We start from the raw sequence: 22,803 nt of genomic DNA, 5'->3' as shown, positions 1-22,803 counted from the left end.
CAACCCTCAGGAACAATTAAAATATTGCATTAGGATGTATTCCATTTTTATGTGTCGCTAAATCAGACAAAGAAATGCAAATTGCTTTTGCAATTTAGCTTTTGCAAAATTGTTGTACAATTACACACAAAATGACCTGAAAAATACAGTATGTGTAGGAAAAGAGATTGGCTTACTGATTCACTGAATGAGCCAAAAAGATGTTAAAACTGTTGGCCTGAGTAAGAAACAAGTCTGAGCCAAGGGAGCAAAACACTTGTGTGGAGGGCATGCATAAATCAATTCACAAAGTTCCAGCGTTTCCTTTTTTTTATTTAACTTTGATTTTTGTAGGAGAGGTCATGTTAACACTAAAGGTCTCTTGTGGACGAGCTGCATCGTCACAATTTGTGTTGAATAAGAATGTTCCCAAAAAAGCAGAGGAAATTAGATATTTTGCCTTTTCCCAAATTTCTGGAAATGTCAAGGAAGGTTGAGATACTTCTGTGAAGGGGGCCAGGTGAAATAGATGGGGGAGACTGGGGAGTACTGTAACATTGGGTTAGTTGTAACACTGTCAGTTTGACCAATGATAGAGATGCGGTTTTGCCATCAGTATCATACACTCCCATTTTCTTTTTGAGCTCACAGAAGTGGCATGTGTCTGTGAGCAACACTGTCGATTTTACGACCAAAAAACTGATTTTCAGGTAAGAATATATTTTTTTTTATCACGATAATCTTTTGCCTAGCATTCATTGTATTGTAGATACAATGGTTTGACTTACACAACCAAAAGTAGCAGTTTCTCTAGTTTAATTTGATGCTTTGCGTTCATGCTAACTTAAAACACACATGCTAAAACAGTTAGCTATGTAGTGGCTTCTTGGGGTGGGGATAGTTGTAACAGTTGTCAGTTCTGGGCCCACAAAGCGTGCACCCCAGGGGCAGCCATCTACATTTGCCACAACTGTGACCGTGATCAAACCCTTCTGTGACACATGCACATTCAGGAATACAGTCCACACACACAGACACACAGTCACAGCAATTGGTTTTGTGCTAAATTTAAAGTTTTAGAACAAAAAAAAATCAATATAAATTGTTCACTGTTTGTTTATTATTAATTCTTCAATAAAGTTAATGCATAAATTCGATACTGTGAATCTTATTTCAGCAAATTACCTCTCATTGTTACATATATCCCCAGCTAGTGTTACAACAACGGAAGTCTTTGTATTTGACATTAGCTCACAATCTGTGATTGTGTAGTAGATGTCCAAGTGACTTTCGTTTGTTGTAGACAAATACAGGTACCGTGTATCAAACTTTGAGAGATCTAGCACAAACAACCACTCAGTTACTGATGCTTAAACAAAATGTTACTCTCATCCCTGGTCTCCCCTATACAAGAGGTTCCGTTCAGCTGGGTGTAGCTTCTTCCACAACATTTAAACGTTCCTCTATTCTAAAGTGACAGAAGTAGCATGTAAATAAAAGTTTCATTTTACTATTAAAAGGGGGAATATGAATTGCATATTTTGAGTCAGGAAATGGGAAGGGGCATATCTGCATTTTTTCCCAACCGATAAATCTGACGAAATAGCCCCGGCCTGATCCGTAATGTTTGTTTGTGTTGGTATTGACACAATGCGACCGCTGTTTGAAACAGACCTCGTCAGCTACGCGTACATTTCAGAAATGGGCGGGGTTTATGAGTTTGAAGCTAGTGACGACTCATGTCTACTCTGGTATCCTGAGCCTACGAAAATTATTTGGTAAGGAGAAGCAAAAGGAATCTGCAGGCTTGGACGTTGGCCGGATGGTTAAATCCAACCTTCAGACGATATTAAATAGCCACTGTTTTGTAAGAGAAAAAGAGAAAACCACATCTACAATGCCAGCTTTTCAACTACCCATTAATAACCCCAAAAGTGAAAGGTAAGTTTCGATAATAGAGAATATTAGTAATTAGCTAATCTAGCTAGCTGGCTACGTTAGCGCACATCAAAACAGAGCTAGCTAGCTAGCTATGCCAATAGTAACTCAGACGCCACAGAGAGGCCTGTTGTACGCAGATAGCTATTAGCGTTTGCTAGCCCATGGTTTATGGCTTTACATAAACCAACATAAACCATAGCTTGTGGAACAAACAACATGCTGAGTTGACACACACCGGACCAGTTTCTCTCAAACTAGTCAACTAGACAGCTGTTATCGATGTCGATTTATATCCGTTCATGTGTACTGCTGTTTGTCACAACTTGTGAATCAGCGTTCTGCTGTTTTTGGCTACAGCACAGTCAGTATATAGCTAGCTAGCCTTAACCAGCGATATCTGCGCTAACTACTAGTTAGCTTTATCCATGCACTGTAATTAGTTGTGAAATGTCTGCTTGATTAAGTAAGAACATAGTTAACTACACAGTACCATTAATCGTGGGATATATACATTGATTGATGATGGTTCATTATACGTTCAACGTGGTTGCTGGATACAAATTTAATTTCGTCGAAGGTTCTGGAAGGAAAGTGTTACCTAGCTAGTACGTACTATACAGCTGCTAGTAGCTAGGTTGGCTGTCGTTAGTGCATTTTAAACAACACGCAGGTCAGCTAGTGAATTAGCTACTAGCTACCAACACCTGGTAAAATGTGTAGCAATTCATTATATTCAAAACAAATCGTTTAAATTATTTAGCGTTTCGTCAAACAGGGTATATTATTTGACAAATTCACGTTTGTTCTAACCCGTTTTGTGTATAGGAAGGGACCCTAGCTAGCTGATATTGCCCATACATGCTGTTTTTAACAAAAAGTTTCCCAAATAGAAACTTAACTTTGATGGAGTGAAATCCCCATACTTTTACTGTAGCGTCTCACCGGCGGTTTTCAGGATGATGATGATGATGATTCAGGGCTGAATACTCAATGACATTTGGTACAAAGGAGCGATGCATCCTTTACTTATATATTTTCAGGCTGGCATTTGTGAACACAGCGCCATTTTGAAGTAGTACAACGTCCCAAAACAATTCTGTCGGACGCATGAAAATTACTCCAAGCATGTCACCCCGTAGGAAAAGCCAAAAACATTGGAAGGTAGACACAACTGACTACATTAAAACAGTGGAGGACCTAAATTGTGATTTTAATAAAACAAATATATATTTTGGCTATTAGATGCCCTCATCCTTCTGTCAGGGTCCTCTTGTAGCTCAGTTAGTAACTCATTGCACGTGCTTCTCCAGTGCAGTTGTGGGGGGACTAGATTGGAAGTGTACATTTGGGGTGGAGGAGCCCCATTTGATTAACAGGTTCTTTTGTTAAGCAGTATTGATATTTAATGACTGTAGGCTTAGTCCTGGATACAGTCCACAAACCTCTCAGCATAACTCTGATAATGTTAGTCCATTGTTGAGTTCAGTCAACTACTCTTCTGCTTTGTGTTAGTCTGGTGTTTCCCAATTGAACATTTCTGCTACAGCAATGTGCACCTCCTCAGTCATCAATTGATGTTTGTGGTGATGAAAAAGGATTGGTGTCTTGCAAAAGTAATCAACGATAAGATCGCCTTTGATGAGAGACAAAACCATTAACCCATTTGCTCCCAGGTAGTGCAGTGGTCTAAGATGCTGTTTAGTAGAATTAATCTTATCACTTATGGGCCCCTTTTGCACTATGTTCTATTTTCAGAAAGTTATTAAATAATACTTGGGCTGTTTGATTATGTTGTAGTATCACTTTCTTTTTGTGTTAGTGTGATTGGATAGTCAATCAAAAAAGTGAAATTGAAATAAATACCATTTGTGTAGCCTAGGTTTTTGTGCCAGTTACTACTAAACATAATTCAAAAAACATTTAAATTATGTTTAGTATGACCATGGAGGCATGCTTATTATCACATAGTCACAACAGTGTACTGAGTAGCAGCAGAAGGGGCACATGCATTCTACCAGTAGTTGTACGACTTTTCGGTAGCCAAAAATATTCCTCCATTCCTGGAAAAGGTTATGGACATTACAAAGCCTTTTCAGTGAGTCTTTTGTGGCACCATTCACCTAAAATACATGATGCACTTGGCTCCCAAAATACTATTTTCCCCCCACTAGCTTAAAAAACAACACCAAACCATCCGAAAATGGGAAATGTCCAATATAAGGCCCAAATGTTTGGCACTGTCAAGTAGTGAAATGCACATTCAAATGGGTAACATTTTACCCTGCCAAATTATCAAGGGTTATATACATTGGAGGATGAAAATGGCAAGTTGCCTGCTATTACACTGCCTTGTGCGGCTAATGTATTATATAGGCCACCAAATGCAACCTATGAAAATACATCTCGATTGTGGGAAAAACATTTCTTGTTAAGATGCAGATATACTCTCATTTCAGCCCACAACTTTCTTTTATCTGTTGCTACAAATCTGTGTAAATTATTATAAGGCCTATTTTCTCTCTCAACTCTTTTGCAGTATTAAAAAGGACCTAGGCTCCAAACAACAGCAAGGCAGTGCTGTGCCGCAGCCCCTTTTTGTTATTCCAGTTTCATCTTCAACAATCTTAAAATTAAACCAACAGACATTATGAAAGATTCTTGAGAGTTAACCAGCTGCCAAGGTGGGAGGTATTGTGGCTGCATCGCATGTGTAGCAGTTGATGCATCATTTCAGGCTACAAGTGTAGTTGGCCTAATTATAGCCTATAGTCACCAACTGTCATTAGTCTTAGTTTTGTTTCCTTTGCTAAAATTGTTTACAAAGCTTTGTTGGGTTGCTGAAATTACTTTAGTTGAGAAATGTGCACGGTCAGGAGCTCCTCTTGAGGTGGTTGCACATCAGGTGAGAACATTGCCAGTCACCCCCCCCCCCCACACAAATGTAATATGACGTCTCTATTGGTTTCTAAAATATATTAACTGTAATGGGTGAACAAAAGTTCTGTTAGCTGGAGCTCATGGGCTATGCATGCCTCAAATTGGTTCAAGATCTTCTTTAGTGGGCAAGTCAATGGCACTGGAACGTTTCATTATACTAGCCTATAATTTTCTTTGTTTGCCTGGGAAATTTGGTCTTAATTGGTGTTTTGCAACTCCAATTTGGTTCATGGGAGGTTTTGAATGGTTGTTCGGGTCTGAGTAAGATGAACAAATACTGCCCTCTGAATTTGTTAAAGGTCAACTTCTTCAGTCCCGGACCTTCCAAATTCCAATTTGATCACTGCCAACGCCCTGTACGGTTTGTGTTTGCTAAGGCTTACCACCAGACACCTTTTAGGTACTCAAACGAGACTTTGTGGAGATGAAACAAACATCTCTGGGTGTTTGTGGTGGCTGGAGCAAGGAGTTTGTGTAGCTAGCCTAGTCCAACTCCTAAAATATATATAAAAATATACATAGTCTATTTTTCTGTGAGTCTGTATTTTTCCACTTCTGATTCATTCAACTGTTAAAGGCTGTTACGCAAGTGGTGGAGACTCATCGCCCATGTGACTAGGCCAGCTGTCACTAGTTAAGCCTCTCCATGAGTGTACTGTGTATCTGAGTGTATGAGGATTTAAAATATAATTGTAAATGGCTCAGAAGAGCAGCATCGTTAAATATCTGGGAAAAACGTGCTGGTCGAATGCAAACAGCAAGGGATTATATAGAAGAATGCTAGCTGGAGATTATCTGCAATAATGTACTGACGCAAAGAAACATCATTCCCTAGAGCCTACATGGGAGGACTCACTGTGAGCATTATTCTCACGTTGGTCAATCAGTCCCGTAAGGTATGGGTCACCAACTGGCTGTTGGACACCAAACATTCATATGAGTAATTCTAATCAATATGCCCCACAAGCCTGACAATGTTTGAGGTACGTCACTCAGAGCCCGATGGGTTACAGGTCTACCACACAAACAATGGTCAGATTTTGCGTAAGCGTGTCTGGGAGTACTAACAGCACCACAAATGAATGCATGTTGTTCCTTCCAATTGGGAACTCTCAGAATTGACCTGTCTTAATCTCAATCTTGCTAGTGCAACAACTGCACAAATGGGTTTCTGAGTCTGACCCGGAACACGGTTTTGGCTTAAGCAACATGGCAGCGGAGTGCAGTAGGTAATCTGGCACATGCCTCTGTAATGTAAGCGCTTGGCATTTTTGTCTCGAGTACAGACTTGATTTGGGCCAAAGAACATACACTGGTTTTACTACCCGTGTTTTCTATTAGATGGTAGTCACTGGAGTACTCTGTGTTTTTCCGTTGACATCGTCGCCAGTGCTATTGCGAAACACTAGGCTCCTCCCACAGTTCAGTTTGTTTTTCATTTTCTTCACCTTTATTTTACCAGGTATACCGATTGAGAACTAATTCTCAATTGCGATGACGAGGTGGCCAAACACATCACAGTGCATGACCACATAAAGTTACACACAGTACTCAAAAGGAATTATATGGGATAAAAGCAATGAGTAAAAGAGATTGATGTTAACAGTGAATTGGAAGGTAGCAGTATCTAACAAAACAACTGTGTTGAGTGAAGGCAGGCAATGAGTCACTGCTTATCCAGACAGGCTGTAATGGTCTTTGGACTACAGTTAAAATGTGGGCTAGTCTACTGTCTGTTACCTAATTTTACTCAAACTTACTGTTCCATTCAGACATGAGCATTTGAACTTCAACCCTTTGTTGTTTGCATATGTAACCTAACTTGGACAATGTTTTACTATATTAGGATTGAGTTACTTATTGTATTGCTATTGCAGTTTGTAACACCAAAAGAGACCACTGTCTCCAGTTGGGCTTGTCTTACGGAGAATGTGGTCCTTGATTGTTTCAATGCATATCCTGGAAAACAATAGTTTGAATATGTTCAGCAGGGCACTTTTCAGAATAATTTTTTCTGATTAGATTTCTATAGTTAGTTACTCGCTGCCTGTTGGTTCGGGCTGTTTAATGTATGGATGTCTGCACGGATGCCTTTTAAATCTTCTGTACTGTCACCTATAGGCAATACATTTAGTGTAATGACAGTGGAAGCCTGCATGGAAGTGTATCGTCATAGAGGTCTATTGTTATGCTATCTCATAGTCAGGGGGTTCCTTTCATTATAATGTGATGTGTGTCCTCCAGCACCTCCGGTCCAAGGCGGTGTTCCCACTGTTGCAGTAACCCGTGTCCGGGGCCTCTGTGGTGTTCCTGATGCCCCTCACCCACCCCTGAAGATCCCAGGTGGGCGAGGGAATGACCAGCGGGATCACAATCTTTCAGCTAAGCTATTCTACTCTGTGAGTTCACCCTCATTTCCCTCCTGCATATATTGTTCACTGAGGTTCCCCGTGACAGACCTATCATCATGCGTGCTAATTCCTTTTTTCTCCTGCAGGATGCTCAGTTGCTAGTTCTTGAGGAGCCGCCCCCTGCCAACGGCAGAGTGCGTTTCCTTCTCTTTGAGCCTCGTTGCTCAGAGGGCAAGCACTGTGTCTGGAGGGGGGCATTGAAAGGGGGGAACATCTATATTGAGATCCCCCCTGGAGCTCTGCCTGAGGGCAGCAAAGACAGGTCAGTGAGCCGATGGCTTCTGATATGACTTGGTACTGCCTGTTAGTAGTCTTTAACCACTTTGACATGGCTGTTTAATAGTAAGTGGATGTGGTTTCTGATGCCTGCGTGCACTACTTTTGTAAAATTCGGATATACTTCCTCTCTCTAGTTTTGCCCTCTTGCTGGAGTTTGCAGAAGAGAAGCTGCAGGTTGACCATGTCTTTATCTGCTTCCACAAGAACCGAGACGACAGAGGTAAGTTCCAGTGCGTGTGTCCATGCATGATTGGTGAACCCACCTTTTAATGAAAAATCTCACTACCCTTTCTTGCTTTCCAGCATCTCTGCTACGTACCTTCAGCTTCCTTGGCTTTGAGATTGTGAGACCAGGCCACCCCCTTGTCCCTACTCGCCCTGACGCTTTCTTCATGGCTTACAGCATCGAACGAGACTCCTCTGATGATGAATAATGCACGTACACACACTCGTTTGTTTTTAATGTATCCTTCCATATCCCACCCTATCACTAAGTAAATATGATCAAATCTCAGTATGTTTGAGGTTTCCTGTGAAATAGTTTATCACCTTTTAATGTGCTGTATTACAATGACATTTGCACTAGTGTGTAATGTTAAACCAGGAATGTACCCCTATAAAGTCTGGGAACCTTTTTTTTTTTCAACGCTGTATTCATTGATTTCCATGTATATTGCTGATCTCCCCGTCCTCTGTCCACCGACTGATCATCTAGGATGTTATATTTATGGTAAAAAAATTCCAGCAGCGTCTGTTTTATTGGCCATTTCAGGTAGATTTCATGTTTATATGGGTTTTGTTTGTTTTTGTGTGCATGAACTTTTGATTTCTAATTTTGATTAATTTGACTGAAATCTGCATGTTGTAACAAGTGTGTGTGAATAAAAGTGCTCACCTTACACGTAGATTTTGCCTTACAGTTGTGTTGTAGAGATTGGGGATAGGGCGGTTAAATACATTTGTACAAGAAGTAGAATATTTTTAAATATGCAGCATGGAAAAGTACACTGGGGAATATAATTGGTAGGTGTGGCAGTGTTGAGTTTCACAATGCGCGCTTTATATTAAATATAAGCTCTTTGAATCCAATAAAGGTTAATGATACTCTGGACATAGTGCCTTTATGAAGTTTATATATAATTTGATCACTATCCTGAAAGTGAAAGTATGCAGTGGAAAAACATTTAATCAAAAGCAACGTAATGCATTCCAAATGTTCTACATCAGGGGTGTCAAACCGGTTCCACAGAGTGGCGAGTGGTGGCAGGTTTTAGTTTTTTCAAATTAATTGGTTCCCAGTTCAGACCTAAACAACCAGGTGAGGGTAGAAACTAACCAATGACTGACCTAATTAAGTACAAAGTGAAAATGAATACCTGCAGAAGCTCGGCCCTCCGTGGAACCAGTTTGACACCTCTGTACTAGACTGTAATTACATTAAAGCAAAACAAAGAAATGGAAGTTTTAGATTAGAGGATCGTTAATTTGAGTAGTGGACATGAACGGATCACAGATAGGAAGCTGACATGATTGAACTTGTAAATGATCACACAACTTCTAGTCCTCTGTGTTGTGGAGTCCTAGTCGTGCCGTGCTCTTCATCACAGTCTCAGAGTCTGTAAAGGAGATGTATTGCAGGCAAAGGTAGTGCTCCCAGTCAAAACCCAGCAGGTCCTGAATCAGCCCTCTCTCAGCCAGTTTCAGCAACATAAGGGCCTGCTTGACTGACAGCCAGTTCTGCAGCGTGAAAAGCCTGTTGGGGTTTACCCGGAAGAGTGCCTCACGTGGACCCCAGAGTACAGCCTGTAGGACCCCCAGTATTTCTGCTATCTTCAGTTTGCTGCTCTCATCCTGAAGCCAGGAAGCTAGCTTACGAAGCCCTGGTTGGTATGGAGACCTCTGGCTGGCATTATCTGAGCTCTGTGTATTTTGACCCGAAGCACTGTCACTCATGTGCAGGCAGTACTCAAGCAGGGCTCTGAGCTGCCCCTGTATGGATGGAGTAGGGTGAGAGGGACAGGGGTCACTGTGACAGGGGTGATGGGTCAGTACCACACGAGGGGTTCCCCACTTTCTCCAAAGCTCCTGGATCTCTTTCTTTCTCTCTTCCCTTTCATTCTCCCAAAACACATTTTCTTTGCGCCTTCCACTTTCCTCCACTTTGTCTGCCTTTGTTTCTCCCCTTCTCTCCTTTACTGGCCACACCAGTAAAACGTTGTGGGCCCTGAGATGAATGCAGGTGGCTGCATTGCTGCACAGGTGTTGTAACCCCAAGGCCAACTGAAGCAGCAGGATACTCAGTTGCCTCTCGTACACCAGTGGTTCAGTGGTCTGCAGCAACCTTCCCTCTTGTACAAAATCTTCTAAAGTTGCCTGTGGTAAGTCTCTCTCTACAGTCACTGTGTGTCCCTTGTGCAATAGGGAAACCACAGATGGCCTACCTAGGTCCTCTGTCCCAGTTAGACTCTGGTCTGCCTCAGTGCTTAAGCTATGAGCGGATTCTGTTACTATCTTATCAGACTGTGAGGCATCTGATGGGACTGTTGTTTCGGATTGAGGATCCTCGTGCAGTGCCGGGCATGCTGGGAAAGACACGACGACCTGCTGGATGTTGACATGGGGTGGCACTAAGTGAGGACGAGACATGGGCGGAACATCACTATTTACCTGAGAATGAAACCAGTGAAGAAATGTACAGATGAAACAAGAAGAGCTTACCCAAACAAACCTAGTAGCCCTGAGCTCTCTTATTATTTCTTATTTCTAATCCATGTATGTTTCCTGTTGTCTTTGCAGTCTGTTACTCAACACCTGCGTACAGTTCTGAGGAAGTGTTTGTCACAAGAGCCAGAAGTTGCTTAACAGTTCATGACTGTGGCTTTAGGTAGAGCATATAAATGTGCCTTGTGTTGATTATCTCTTATCTTACTTTTGGTCTCAGCGTGTCTTTACTAATTTGGTGCAGCTTTGCTTGCATTTGCTTGACTGATGTACTGTTCACATGACTCAAGTATGAATACTTGATCATAATGCACAAACTAGTTTTTACAGTGAATAGGCCATATTACATTCAGTAGTTTAGCAGAGGATCTTGTCCAGTACAACAAAGGTTTACACTATTCCTCTTAACATAACTTGGTTGGGAAAACCACACAACCCTGTTATAGTAAGTACACCTTATCAAATGAAGTAGCTCTCTGCAAATTCAGTGCTTGAGAAAAACAAAAGCAAATACAAATTGCAAGAATTTACTCATTATATACTCAGTGGCTAGTTTACAATGTACACCACCCCTTCAAGGTAATAAATGGTCTTACATAAATACCTTATGAACTGGCCACTGTGTTATTATGAGTATAACGTTACCTTAGCAGCAAGTATTCTGTCTGGAAATTTTGGAGTATGCAGGCTGTAGTAGAGTGAACCTGCTATCTGAATGGGTGGGTTGTTTTCAAACAGCAGGAAGTCTTTTGGCTGGAATGGACCAGCCCCTTCTTTGGACTCTCTCTTCAGGAGAACCCTGGCCTCCAGGCGCTGTGCCATACTCCTAAGAAACAGGAGGTGGCGATGCTGAATACCTCGAGAAAGGTCCCCCTGGTTGAAGAAACTGCTAAAGAAGTAGGAAAGCTGTTCGTCAGGTGTATCAAAGTTCAGCTGAGATAATGGCTGTACGGGTGGTGTTGAGAGGGGACAAAGGGGGACCCCAGGTAGAGACATGGTACGAATCAATCTTTTTTTGGGCACTGGTGGTGGAGTGACACTATCTGAGAAAAAACGCTCTTGATGACAGTAAGAAGGATCTGAAAGATAGGAAAATAAGGAACATTTAATTGTCAGAACAGAAACTTTACAGTCATTGCTGCGGTCCACACAATGACGCTGTGTATTTAATATAAGGAAGAGAAATTACAGAAGAGCAAAACTGATACTGTTCTTGCATTTGTACATTTGAAAAGAGATACTGTATTTTGTTTAGCTTGTGAATAGTCCCTTGAAAAACTACAAGCAAAATCACGTGAAATATCTTTTGCAGTTTTGGCTTGTGATAAAGAGCATCAATGAATATAGGTCTGATTTCAGGTGTAACTTCCTCTCATTTACATGAGAAATAGGAAACAGGAAAACAAAGGGTAAGACCAATAAGAGCCTGAAATAGAACTGATACATGTTAGTTGGGTGCTGTACTCACCATAGCGCTGGTGTATGGGACATTGAGGAGCATGGCAGTCAGTGGCAGTAAGGAACACATCTGTGGAGTTATGGCCCTCATGGGCATGGTATCCCAACAGGCTAGAGACACTCCTATCCAACTCTAGGTCCACATTGGAACTAACACTGGAACCTCCCGAGTAGTGACTCCTGAGAAAACACAAACATGCACACTCACATGTTTGTTTTTCTATCATTGTGTGGACCAGGAAAATGATTTCCTAATGTTCTCTATTCCCTTACCCTGACCGTAATCTCACTAACCTAACCTTTATGGGTTAATGTAAATGAACCCTAATACCAAATCCCAATATCATACCTAACCCCGTAACCGGTAATATGCTTTTATCTTTTGGGGTAGGGGGTAAGAAATCCTCTGGGGAACCAACTATAAGGTTTCCCAAGCTTTTTGTGAACTTCTGGCCCCAGTAAAGGGATGTAGTAAAACCACTATCATATGCACAAATTACACATCATGTGAACTCATGCGTTGTATGCATATACCCACATTACACGCATGCTCACAAGTTACACGCAACCACATATTTACACATAGAGTTTCATTGAAGTAATTTTGCATATGCCCTTATCCAGAGTGACTTTCAGTTGGGAGTGTATACATTTTTCATACATTCTCGTACAAACACTCGGTGTGATTTCTTAAATAAGAACTTTTGGTTTTCCAACCTCAATGACACACTCTTTTTCCTGCTGTTTAGTCTTGTATTTCCTTTGGTACAAATAAATAAAACATTCAGATATGCAGGTTCATTGGGTTTTGAATTAGTGTTGCCGTTTTTATATCTTACCTCCGCTGTTTGATAGGTAATGCTGGAGGTTCTCTCTCTCTGTCTGGTCCATGAGGTTGATCCATCGCTGCAGAAATCTATTGCCTGTATACCGTGAACCTGTCAGAATATTAGTCTGACAAGCTGTAATGGAACTCCATGTGTCTTTTTGTATTGCATGGGTTCCTGTAAAAAAAACCTCTCTTTTAATCTTTCGTTCTCTCCTTCTCTGTCTATATATCTTCCTCTCGTGAGAATGTAATTATCTGCTGTTCTGATCTTTGCAGTCTGAGGTTGGTACCGGAAAAGTAGTGTCTCTGTGAGGGCATTTCAGTACTCATGCAGTAACCTCAGCTACAAAATGAGGAAGAAGACGAAAAAGTAACCCCAACTACAAACACTATTTTCTCTCTCTCACTTTTTAGTCAGATCCATCACACTCTTGGTGTATTCCTGTATGGTACCTTTCTTGATGTCATGGATCAGAATCCAATAATTGTTCTTCAGTGTGCAGCATTTGTTAATACATGAATACGTCTGTTATTCATGAAATCTATACCAGTAAACTCATTCATATTTCAAGTTGAACTCTTGATGATCAATTTATATTTGACAAATTGGAAGAACTGGATATATGACACACTACAGTGTGTAATGTACAGATATAGACCAATTGTGTTGTAATTGTACTGAGGTGTAAAACTCATAAAGATGCAACATTAAGCTATGTAAACTCTTAGGTCTATTTATCCTGCAATACATTTGGTTGAATTGTTATTACTCCACGTTATCTTCTTGTGCTTCATACAAAAGTTATCCCTCAGTTTGGTTAATCCAAATGTCATGTTGACTCAAACAACCCTGGTTGTGGAATAGGGCTTATTAGCCCTGGGGTAATACCTTAAGCAACATATATCAAAAACAACACATAAAATATAGAGAAAGCTAACATAAATTGTATAATGTATAACCATAAGAAGTACAGTACCATTCATTTAGAAATTAGTTGACATAGGTGTACAGAGCCCCATTATCAGCAGCCATCAGTACTGTGTTCCAGTGGCACATTGTGTTTGCCAATCCAAGTTAATCATTTTAAAAGACTATATGATCATTAGAAAACCCTCTGGCAATTGTAAGCAAAGATGAAAACTGTTGTGCTAATTAAAGAAGCAATACAACTTGCTTTCTTTAGACTAGTTCAGTATCTGAAGCATAAGGAATTGTGGGTTTGATTATAGGCTCAAAATGACCAGAAACAAAGAACTTTCTTCTGAAACTTATGAATCTATTTGTGTTCTGAGAAATGAAAGCTAATCCATGCGAGAGATCGCAAAGAAACTGAAAATCTTGTACAACGTTGTGTACTCCTCCCTTCACAGAACAGTGCAAACTGGCTCTAACCAGAATAGAAAGAGGAATGGGAGCCCCTGGTGCACAACTGAGCAAAGGGACAAATACATAAGAGTGTCTAGTTTGAGAAACAGGTGCCTCGCAGGGTTTTGTATGTTTATGTCTTTGTTTTGAAGAACTTGTTATCATAATGAAGTGTTAGTGAGCCCCAGCATAGGTCTGTGATAGAGCCACAAATGGTTGTTCAAGCTTAACGAGCTGCAGGCTGACTAGTTCTTATTGATGAGCAGAGTGAGTCAGGAAATGCTGAAGGCAGAGGGTCATAGAGTGTTAAGCAATGTATTTCCATTTATATGCTTAGCCATTATTGTGTTTTCACTGGATTCACAAGATTCTAGTTCTAATAATACAAAATGGTAGGGCCTATTAATGCTTGCAGAGTCTGCTTCATCATAGAGAACATACTTCAAGCTCTCTGGTTTTACCAACAGTCACCCTACACGGATATGCAAGCTTTGGGAGATGTTAGGTTGGATTTGTTGTGGTTAAACTGCAGAGAGGGATTCACATTCATATCACTATAAAGAATAGCGACAGGCATCCTGCTTGTTTTACCATGGCAATAATAATTGCCCACGTGGCCTATTGGTTAGCAAGAATGAACAATAAAGCTTGTATGGTCCTATGTATTTTTCTGAAAATGAATATCATGTTCCATTATCTAATTGAACTATATTAGGTCAAGCACTCTTCAGATAAGGGGGGGGGGGTTTGTGATCTGTTTTTAAAATGAGTGGGTTTCATCTTTCGTTCTCCCACTTAATGATGTAGATCTAAGAGAGGAAGGATAATGGATGTCAGTAGAATGCTGCTGTGTAGACATTAGGCCAAGTGTCCTTTCCCTGAACAACCTCTTAATATGCTAAGAGCCAAAGACAAAAAAATCTCCCTACCTCACAACAGAAATCTCGTCAGTACACAATGAGCAACATGCATTTCAGTTTTACAGACTGTTAAACAAGTGACCCAGAAAATGTCTAACGTGGAACCTATTGTGTAGCTCAAAAACATACTTTAATGATATGTAACATTAAATGGTCATCCAAAGACTGATACACCACTGAAAATGTGCAGTGTTCACAAAGATAATACATAGGCTAGTGGATTTGGATTTCAGTAGGGTAGATTAAGGTTTCGAATTTGAGTAAAATTGAGTGCTCCTTAAAATATAAACTGGGAACTGATGGAGATCCGAGGAGTCTGGGGATTTATTGTGGCTGATGCTGGGGCTGACTACAGTGGATGTGGATTAGAAATCCATTAGTCATATAAAGACTGTGCAATGTGAATCCACACCCACAACCAGAATGATATAGTCCATAGGACAGCATGCTTGCCTTATAAAATCTCAGTTTGAGTCATATATTGAGGGAGAATAGTATGGATGGTTCCTTGTGTAAATCCAACAACTCTGTCTTGGAAATCTGAAAACAAACCTACATGGATTGATGCATGTAGACATTGCTAGTATATAAACTTTTTTTGTAGGATATTGAGTGGACAATGTTGATTACATGTGTTTATGTCATTTCAACAAAATTAAGAATTTAGGATCAGTCTTTATTTGGATTCAATGTTTTATTGTTGGATTAGACAAACCGCCCTTAGAAGGCATCACACTGACATTAACTGAAACTGGGCATACACTGAAAATGTTTATATGGCAAATGGACCCTTAGAAAGACATGCTAAAATATATAATGCAAAATCAGGACAAAGCTATAATGTATTTTTGTTGCTCTCCTGTACTGTATAGAATATACATTACACAGTATGACTTAATGAATGACTGAACAGTCACTTGGCCTCCTGATTGGTGAAATGTTTGCGTAGAACTCCCCATAGCCAGCGTTTAGGTTTGACCACTGTGGAAGGTTTTAGTGCGGAGGTGGGTGATGAAGCAGAGGCTGAGGAGATGATTTCCTGTATTTCCTTCTTTGGTGCTGGCTCAGTCTGTGAGATGCTAAATTGTCTGGAGAGACAATGGACGGTAGATGATCGTCTGGAGGCGTTGGGCTTAACGTTAATGCTATCCTCATCCTTGTGGGGGCGGCGGTGCCCAGCTTGGAAGAGAAGAGCCTCCTCATTGGCCATCTGAGGACTCTGAGTCAGGGTGACAAAGCCATATGGGGTGGTAACTTTTGCAAGGTGAGGCAGAGACAGAGCAGCTCTGGTAGTTGGGTCTGGCCAGTGCTCAGCTTCCAGGAATTGACAGGGGTGGGAGCTTTCCCTGTGGAGGGTAGTATGGTTGTAGGCGAAGGGGTCTGAGGTGGTCCTGTGGACTTTAAGTTCAGGTGTAGACCCAAAACAGGATGACAGTGACGAAGACCGTAAAGAAGTGGTTGAAAGAGATAAACAGAAGGTGTCCACTTCAGGGCCCTCAAAGTCTCTGTCGGCCTCCCCTTTATCCCCTTGGGAGTGGTAAAGACTGGGAATAATAAACTGTGGAATGCTTTCAGGCGTTAGTATATTGTTGGAGATTTTTTCCTTACTTGTGTGGCAATCTGATCCGAAGGAACTCCCGAGTGAGCGCGCGCTGGATGTTGCCCACAAAAAAGCACGCATCCCCGCACGAGCGTTGCTGCGCGACGTTGAGAAATCACACATTTCTGCCGTATTTAAGGATTTTGCACTACTGCCAATATTTCCAATGCTGATGGTGCGCGTTACTGTCGAGTTTCTCTTCATTTTGGTCGTTGTGCGTGTCTCCTTTTCAGCAATGTATTTATTACGCGTTTTAGGGACGGCTAGATTGGTCAACAGGGGAAAGCAGGGTCGCTTTATACCCCCACTCCTCCTCATCTTCCACTCTGGAGTACCCAATGTACGTAAATGTGACGTATGTGTCTAGTGGCGGAAACTAACCAAATCTGATATATATGTATATATGCTCCATAACAAAATAAATCACTTGTCTACAACATTAAAAAGTTAAAACGTTCCCCTTATGAAGATTAGAATTGTCATTTTCCATTATTGTAAATATTGTGCTCTGTTGTCCAGTGTACCATAGCCAAATTATTGCGTACAGTCTGCATCCTCGCAATTGCAAGCCTATATGATTTTGACCCATACTTCTATTTCCCTGTTTGACGAAATAGTGATTGGATAATTGGTCAGTTAATTGTTTGTCTGCTGTGATTGGCTAAACTATGGTTACTCCCAGGTTTATTTGAACCTCTTCCATCCACCACACTAGCACGGAACGTTTGTCTTTCTTGTACAAGTTCCATTAACACTCATCAGTATGACCGTGGAGTGCAGCTACACAATCGAAAAGGACACCGCCGGCGGTTTTGAGGTAGCTGAAGTGGCAAATGATGTGAGCACTCAGACCAGTGCCTAGACCAGGAAATGTGCAAAACTCAAGTTTAATATTCAGGGTGCTCTATGTGGTGTTCGCTTACTAGCTAGCGTTTATTTTACTTGAAAGATGCGTAGCTATGGCTGCGCATTTGTTTATATTAGCTTGATGATTTAGTTAAACTGGGACATTTATATGGATTGATTTTGTTTTTACCTTCACAGGATAAAGTTGTGGTGAAGAGAGACAGTGTGCTTACCACTGTACTCTGTCGCATATCACAGTTTTGGCCGGTCAGACTAACGGTATGCATTCGCCCTGAAATGTAATGTCTCTGGTTTGTTCATTTTGACCTGAGGTGATAGTTTCGGTGTTCTATTGGCCTTCTATGAGGCCCTGTCCTCTCCAGTTGTCTTGGGTGTGTAAATGATGGATAGGTTTCTCAAATGTTGTTCAATAAAACGTCAGATATGACCTACACTTAATGTGACATTCTACAGATGCGTGCATTCCGTGGGTTTTGGTTGCTGCTGGGTTTCTCCCCTTCAGAAGAGAAGTCCTCTGCTGCCCCAGAAGACGGTGACTGCACTAGTCCAGCCCGTCAGTGCCTGGCAGGCCGCAAGCGCCTCAGTCGAGTCTCCCGCATATTATTGGCCATCCTGCCCCGCCGTATGCAGAGGGCCCTGGGCTACCCTGTCTGCACCAGCATTGGCTGCTCAGTATCCCCAGGTATGTAAAGGGCTGATGTTTCTGTATAACATTGATGTTAGAGGGCAAGAAGCTACGATTACAATGTGTGGCTTATTCCAGAGGTGCGAGTGTCTCCCACTAAACCATGTGGGAAGGGCAACAAGAGGAAGCAGGATGACCTAGATGATGATGATGAGGATGATGAGGATGAGCAGACCTGGGTTGAGGCACTCACTCAGGAGCTAGCGGATGATGATGCGCCTTCTGTTGATCCTGACTTTGAGGTGTGTAACCTTTCTATGGTGTTCCGAGGCCGACCTAATGCTTGTTCTTCAGGCCTTGGGTGGTTTGGTTTAGTGCATAGCACTCCCTTCACGCTCCTGTTTCACATGACATTGATTTGAAGTGTGTATGCTGTAATGGCCCAGTTCTGTTCTTTAACAGCCGAGTGCAGTGGAGACTGATAGTGAGGAGTATAATTCTCACAATGACACAGAAAGTGACATAGAAGTATCTGAGAAGGGTGTGGTCGTGATCGAAGATGTTAAAACGGTATGGTGCCAGGTTGTCAACAGACCTAGTCCTTCTCAGTATCCTGGTACAATGACTGGAGGTGACTGGGACTGAATTTGAGTCTTTCTACCTTGTTGCAGGATATTCCATGAAGCATAATGTCCTTTCAGGTATAGTTAAGCGGTCTGTCTACTATGGATTAGGTAACAAACAATTGATGGCACTAATGTCATGATTCTTGTACTGCTTTTTTTTTTATAGGCATGTACTTTGACTTGTGGCCATATCCTGTAAAATAACAGCATGTTTTACTGGTCCTTCTCCACAGGTGCTCTTCCATAAGTTTTATCACGACTTGTAAGCTTTCAGTGGTGCCAGTATGCACTGTTTTGTATGTTTGTTCAATGTGATGTACATTTCTACCACTTTTCCCTAAATAAAATATTCTCATCTTTATGTGCATGTACTATATTGTTTTAATGGGGTCTCCAGCTCCTGTGGTTTCTGCTGATTAGAGCAACACACCTTTCTGGCAACACTACCCTTGCTGGTCACATTCACTAGGGATGATTGAGAGTTGGTGTATGGCCACATTCATATTAAACTAGTTCATTAGGACATAGCTTGTTAGCACTTCCAAATATTCTAAAGGTAAAAGTTGAATTAGTAGTTCACAGGTCTTTCAGCTTCAGCATTTGTTAGCACTATAACCAATGTCATGTAGATGGGACGAGTATACTACAAGGATGCCACACTGTGCTCCGTTTATTCACTATCAGTATCCGCCTCAAGGGTCTGTAACCAGCAGATGGCAGTACCTGGTTGACCAACATCTAGCAGTGTTGTGTATCTTGATAAGGTGAAAGCAATCAACTACAATCTTATGTGATGAAAAGGTTTAAGCATATTAAGTGTAAATGGTGGTTGCCTAGTCCTTTAAAGTAGTGTAGGTGTCAAAAAAGAGAATTGAAATGTGTGTAGACAACTAAGCTTTATAGTTAAAGTGACTACAAAGCTATGTTGGCATGTATACATTTTACTGTTGTACAATATGAAACCAGATCAAAATATGGAAGTTGACTCCTGTTTAAGATGTGCTGTACTTCCGTCTGTGACCTGAACGCCGGTACGGTAGTGAGTATACACTAGAGTACATGTCTATGCATAAAACAAGCTGCAAATCAGTGTGCAGTGGACGTTAAGAGAGGGATATTTCATTTGAAGGCATTGCATTGAGGGAGACTGTCATGTCAAAATTGGCAACACTGGCAGGGCATAAACAGGCTACCATTGGGCAAATGTGAAGAAGCTGCTGGAAATTCCTGCAGTAAACGTGAACGGCCTGTGAATATTATGATGCTCCTGAACAGCCTGTCAGGTAAATGTTAACAATGTGAAGAGCCCATGGTCCCAGACTGCTCTTTCAACCCGGGCTCAACTTGACATGGGCACCCTTATTTATCTGACAACCTAGGATTTGCAGGTGTCTGGGTAGTCGCTAGAACATAACGATGCCTTCCTGCTGCCTTGCCCATGTTCGACAGTTTCATTTCCCACGAGGCTACCCAGCTGCTCATCAGATACTGTCACTGCTCAAACCTCTGCCGGTTTGGAGGCCATCGTGAAGGTTTCTGTAGGCAGGAATGATCCTCCCAATGCGTTCTGTAGCTCATAAAACATGAATAGGCTCAGTGCTGTTAGGCTTGCAAGGTGAGGTATTGAAAGGTATAAACAGAATTGTACCTTGATCATTCTGACCCCGACCACTTTGAGAGTCTCTGAGCAAGTGTTAGGGTAGTATTAAAATGTCAATATACTGAACTATACTTTCTATATTAGTATTTTATATTTCATACTGTCAAGTAGTTTCCGTAATTCTCCCCTCACCTGCTACACTCATGAACATACAGGTGCTGGTCATAACATTAGAATATCATCAAATGTTCATTTATTTCAGTAATTCCATTCAAAAAGTGAAACTTGTATAATGTATGCATTCATTTCACACAGACTTACATATTTTAAGTGTTTTTTCTTTTAATTGTGATGATAACGGACAACTAATGAAAATCCCAAATTCAGTATCTTCGAAAATTTGAATATTACTTAAGACCAATACAAAAAAATGATTTTTAGAAATGTTGGCCAACTGAGCATGTACAGCACTCAATACTTAGTTGGGGCCCCTTTTGCCTGAATTACTGCAGCAATGCGGTGTGGCATGAAGTCGATCAGTCTGTGGCACTGCTCAGGTGTTAAGAGAGCCCAGGTTGCTCTGATAGTGGCCTTCTGCTTTATTGGGTCTGGCGTATTGCATCTTCCTCTTCACTATACCCCATAGATTTTCTATAGGGTTAAGGTCAGACGAGTTTACTGGCCAATTAAGAACAGGGATACCATGGTCCTTAAACCAGGTACTGGTAGCTTTGGCGCTGTGCAGGTGCCAATGCCTGTTGGAAAATGAAATCTGCATCTCCATAAAGTTGGTCAGCAGCAGGAAGCATGAAGTGCTCTAAAACTTCCTGGTAGATGGCTGCATTGACCTTGGACCTCAGAAAACACAGTGGACCAACACCACACAGATGACATGGCACCCCAAACCATCACTGACTGTGGAAACTTTACACTGGACTTCAAGCAACGTGGATTCTGTGCCTCTCCGACTTCAAGCAACGTGGATTCTGTGCCTCTCCTCTCTTCCTCCAGACTCTGGGACCTTGATTTCCAAAGAAAATGCAAACTGTACTTTCATCAGAGAACATAACTCAGCAGCAGTCCAGTCCTTTTTGTCTTTAGCCCAAGCGAGACGCTTCTGACGCTGTGTCTTGTTCAAGAGTGGCTTGACACAAGGAATGGGACAGCTGAAAGCCATGTCTTGCATATGTCTGTGCATGGTGGTTCTTGAATCACTGACTCCAGTTGCAGTCCACTCTTTGTGAATCTCCCCCACATTTTTGAATGGGTTTTGTTTCACAATCCTCTCCAGGGTGCAGTTATCCCTATTGCTTGTACACTTTTTTTCTACCACATCTTTTCCTTCCCTTCGCCTCTCTATTAATGTGCTTGGACACAGAGCTCTGTGAACAGCCAGCCTCTTTAGCAATGACCTTTTGTGTCTTGCCCTCCTTGTGCAAGGTGTCAATGGCCGTCTTTTGGACAGCTGTCAAGTTAGCAGTCTTCCCCATGATTGTGTTGCCTACAGAACTAGACTGAGAGACCATTTAAAGGCCTTTGCAGGTTCTTTGGGTTAATTAACTGATTAGAGTGTGGCACCAGGTGTCTTCATTATTGAACCTTTTCACAATATTCTAATTTTCTGAGATACTGAATTTGGGGTTTTCATTAATTGTCAGTTATAATCATAAAAATTAAAAGAAATAAACCCTTGAAATATATCAGTCTGTGTGGAATGAATGTATAAATTATACAAGTTTCACTTTTTGAATGGAATTACTGAAATAAATCAACTTTTTGATGATATTCTAATTTTATGACCAGCACCTGTATGTGCTTGACACATAATGGATGAATCCAAACAGTTTCCATAAAACAAATGTACGGGGGAAAAAGCATCCCATGTGTGTTAGTTAGGCTTGGATGAAAGATTAGTACTTACTGTGGATATGAGGTCTAGACGCCCTTTCTGGAAAATTGAACTGAAATCTAGACAAATTAGGTTGACTATCAATTACTTGGTTGTATAAATGTGCACATCCTTTATATTTGGGGTTGTAACTGGTCCTAAATAGAATCAGATGTTTCTGTTGGATTTTCTTAATTTTCTTAAGTTTTCTTTGTTGCACATTGAATAGCAATGGTCCTCATGGTAGCTAACAAATTATCTGCAGGATCTTACTTTTGAAAGGATAGAAAATAATTTAGAAAGCTATATTTGTGTCATGGAACACTGAAGACTATCATTAAGGAGTGTAGACAAGATGAAAACCAGTTGATGACAGGGCATAGAATAAGCTCAAAAAGGCTACCAAAAGGCCAAAAACAACATTAAAGAAGCTGCAAGAAATCCATACAGGAATTAGGAACCCCCTGCATATTACAACCAGTGAGTATATCTACTAGTCAGAGTTATGGGGTAGGGTGGCAAGATGGGAGACTTCTTCCAGAAACAAATATCCAAGCCTGTACATTTTCCAAAATGAAAATGTTTATCTCCTCAAGCCATGTGGGGAAATGTGTTGGGGTCTGATGAAAACAATGTCTAACTTTTTTGGCCTTAATTCCAAAATAGCAATCATGACCCAAAGTAAAAAGTACCTACTGAAGAATTATGTTGGCAGCATCATACTATGCGGCTGCTTCTCTTCCATGGGGATAGGTC

General features: G+C 41.2%; 3 protein-coding genes across 5 annotated transcripts; 2 read left to right on the top strand and 1 right to left on the bottom strand.

Moving 5' to 3' along the window:
• Positions 1 to 1,701: 1,701 nt before the first annotated feature.
• On the top strand, positions 1,702 to 8,454 carry oaz1a (ornithine decarboxylase antizyme 1a). The gene is given in 6 exon segments (XM_010871697.4): positions 1,702 to 1,920; positions 7,102 to 7,168; positions 7,170 to 7,256; positions 7,355 to 7,530; positions 7,682 to 7,767; positions 7,851 to 8,454. Coding segments are annotated over 6 exon segments (666 nt in total). The 5' UTR covers positions 1,702 to 1,801; the 3' UTR covers positions 7,982 to 8,454.
• A 650-nt stretch (positions 8,455 to 9,104) lies between these two features.
• On the bottom strand, positions 9,105 to 12,817 carry peak3 (PEAK family member 3). Its single transcript, XM_034293846.1, has 4 exons — positions 12,566 to 12,817; positions 11,737 to 11,906; positions 10,914 to 11,347; positions 9,105 to 9,536 (listed from the first exon to the last, which is right to left on the bottom strand). Exons 1-4 carry the CDS (start codon positions 12,628 to 12,630, stop codon positions 9,105 to 9,107), a joined length of 1,101 nt encoding a protein of 366 aa, XP_034149737.1. The 5' UTR covers positions 12,631 to 12,817.
• A 4,224-nt stretch (positions 12,818 to 17,041) lies between these two features.
• org (oogenesis-related gene) lies at positions 17,042 to 18,920 on the top strand. Of its 3 annotated transcripts, none has more exons than XR_002197047.2 (7): positions 17,042 to 17,279; positions 17,486 to 17,566; positions 17,762 to 17,990; positions 18,072 to 18,235; positions 18,396 to 18,503; positions 18,605 to 18,667; positions 18,793 to 18,920. XR_002197047.2 is itself a non-coding variant. In XM_020048819.2 (7 exons), exons 1-6 carry the CDS (start codon positions 17,205 to 17,207, stop codon positions 18,614 to 18,616), a joined length of 669 nt encoding a protein of 222 aa, XP_019904378.2. In that variant the 5' UTR covers positions 17,042 to 17,204; the 3' UTR covers positions 18,617 to 18,634; positions 18,793 to 18,920. The 3 variants fall into 3 exon arrangements, 2 of the variants coding, with proteins under 2 accessions (XP_019904378.2, XP_010869996.2); XM_020048819.2 differs by having other exon boundaries at positions 18,605 to 18,634; XM_010871694.4 differs by having other exon boundaries at positions 17,051 to 17,258; positions 18,605 to 18,634.
• Positions 18,921 to 22,803: the final 3,883 nt, after the last annotated feature.

Source organism: Esox lucius, chromosome 8, assembly GCF_011004845.1.
Source record: "Esox lucius isolate fEsoLuc1 chromosome 8, fEsoLuc1.pri, whole genome shotgun sequence".
Taxonomy (NCBI): Eukaryota; Metazoa; Chordata; class Actinopteri; order Esociformes; family Esocidae; genus Esox; species Esox lucius.
This window is presented reverse-complemented; position numbering and strand designations above follow the sequence as displayed.

Bases quoted from the DNA above. Each gene is read 5' to 3' on its own strand.
- peak3 (XM_034293846.1), bottom strand. From the start codon at position 12,630: ATGGATCAACCTCATGGACCAGACAGAGAGAGAGAACCTCCAGCATTA. The intron at 11,348-11,736 runs GTGAGTACAGCA...CCTATCTTTCAG, and splicing joins TCCCATACACCAGCGCTATG to ATCCTTCTTACTGTCATCAA. The intron at 9,537-10,913 runs GTAACGTTATAC...CCATCCATACAG, and splicing joins ACAGAATACTTGCTGCTAAG to GGGCAGCTCAGAGCCCTGCT.
- org (XM_020048819.2), top strand. From the start codon at position 17,205: ATGACCGTGGAGTGCAGCTACACAATCGAAAAGGACACCGCCGGCGGT. The intron at 17,991-18,071 runs GTATGTAAAGGG...GGCTTATTCCAG, and splicing joins TGGCTGCTCAGTATCCCCAG to AGGTGCGAGTGTCTCCCACT. The intron at 18,236-18,395 runs GTGTGTAACCTT...GTTCTTTAACAG, and splicing joins CTGTTGATCCTGACTTTGAG to CCGAGTGCAGTGGAGACTGA.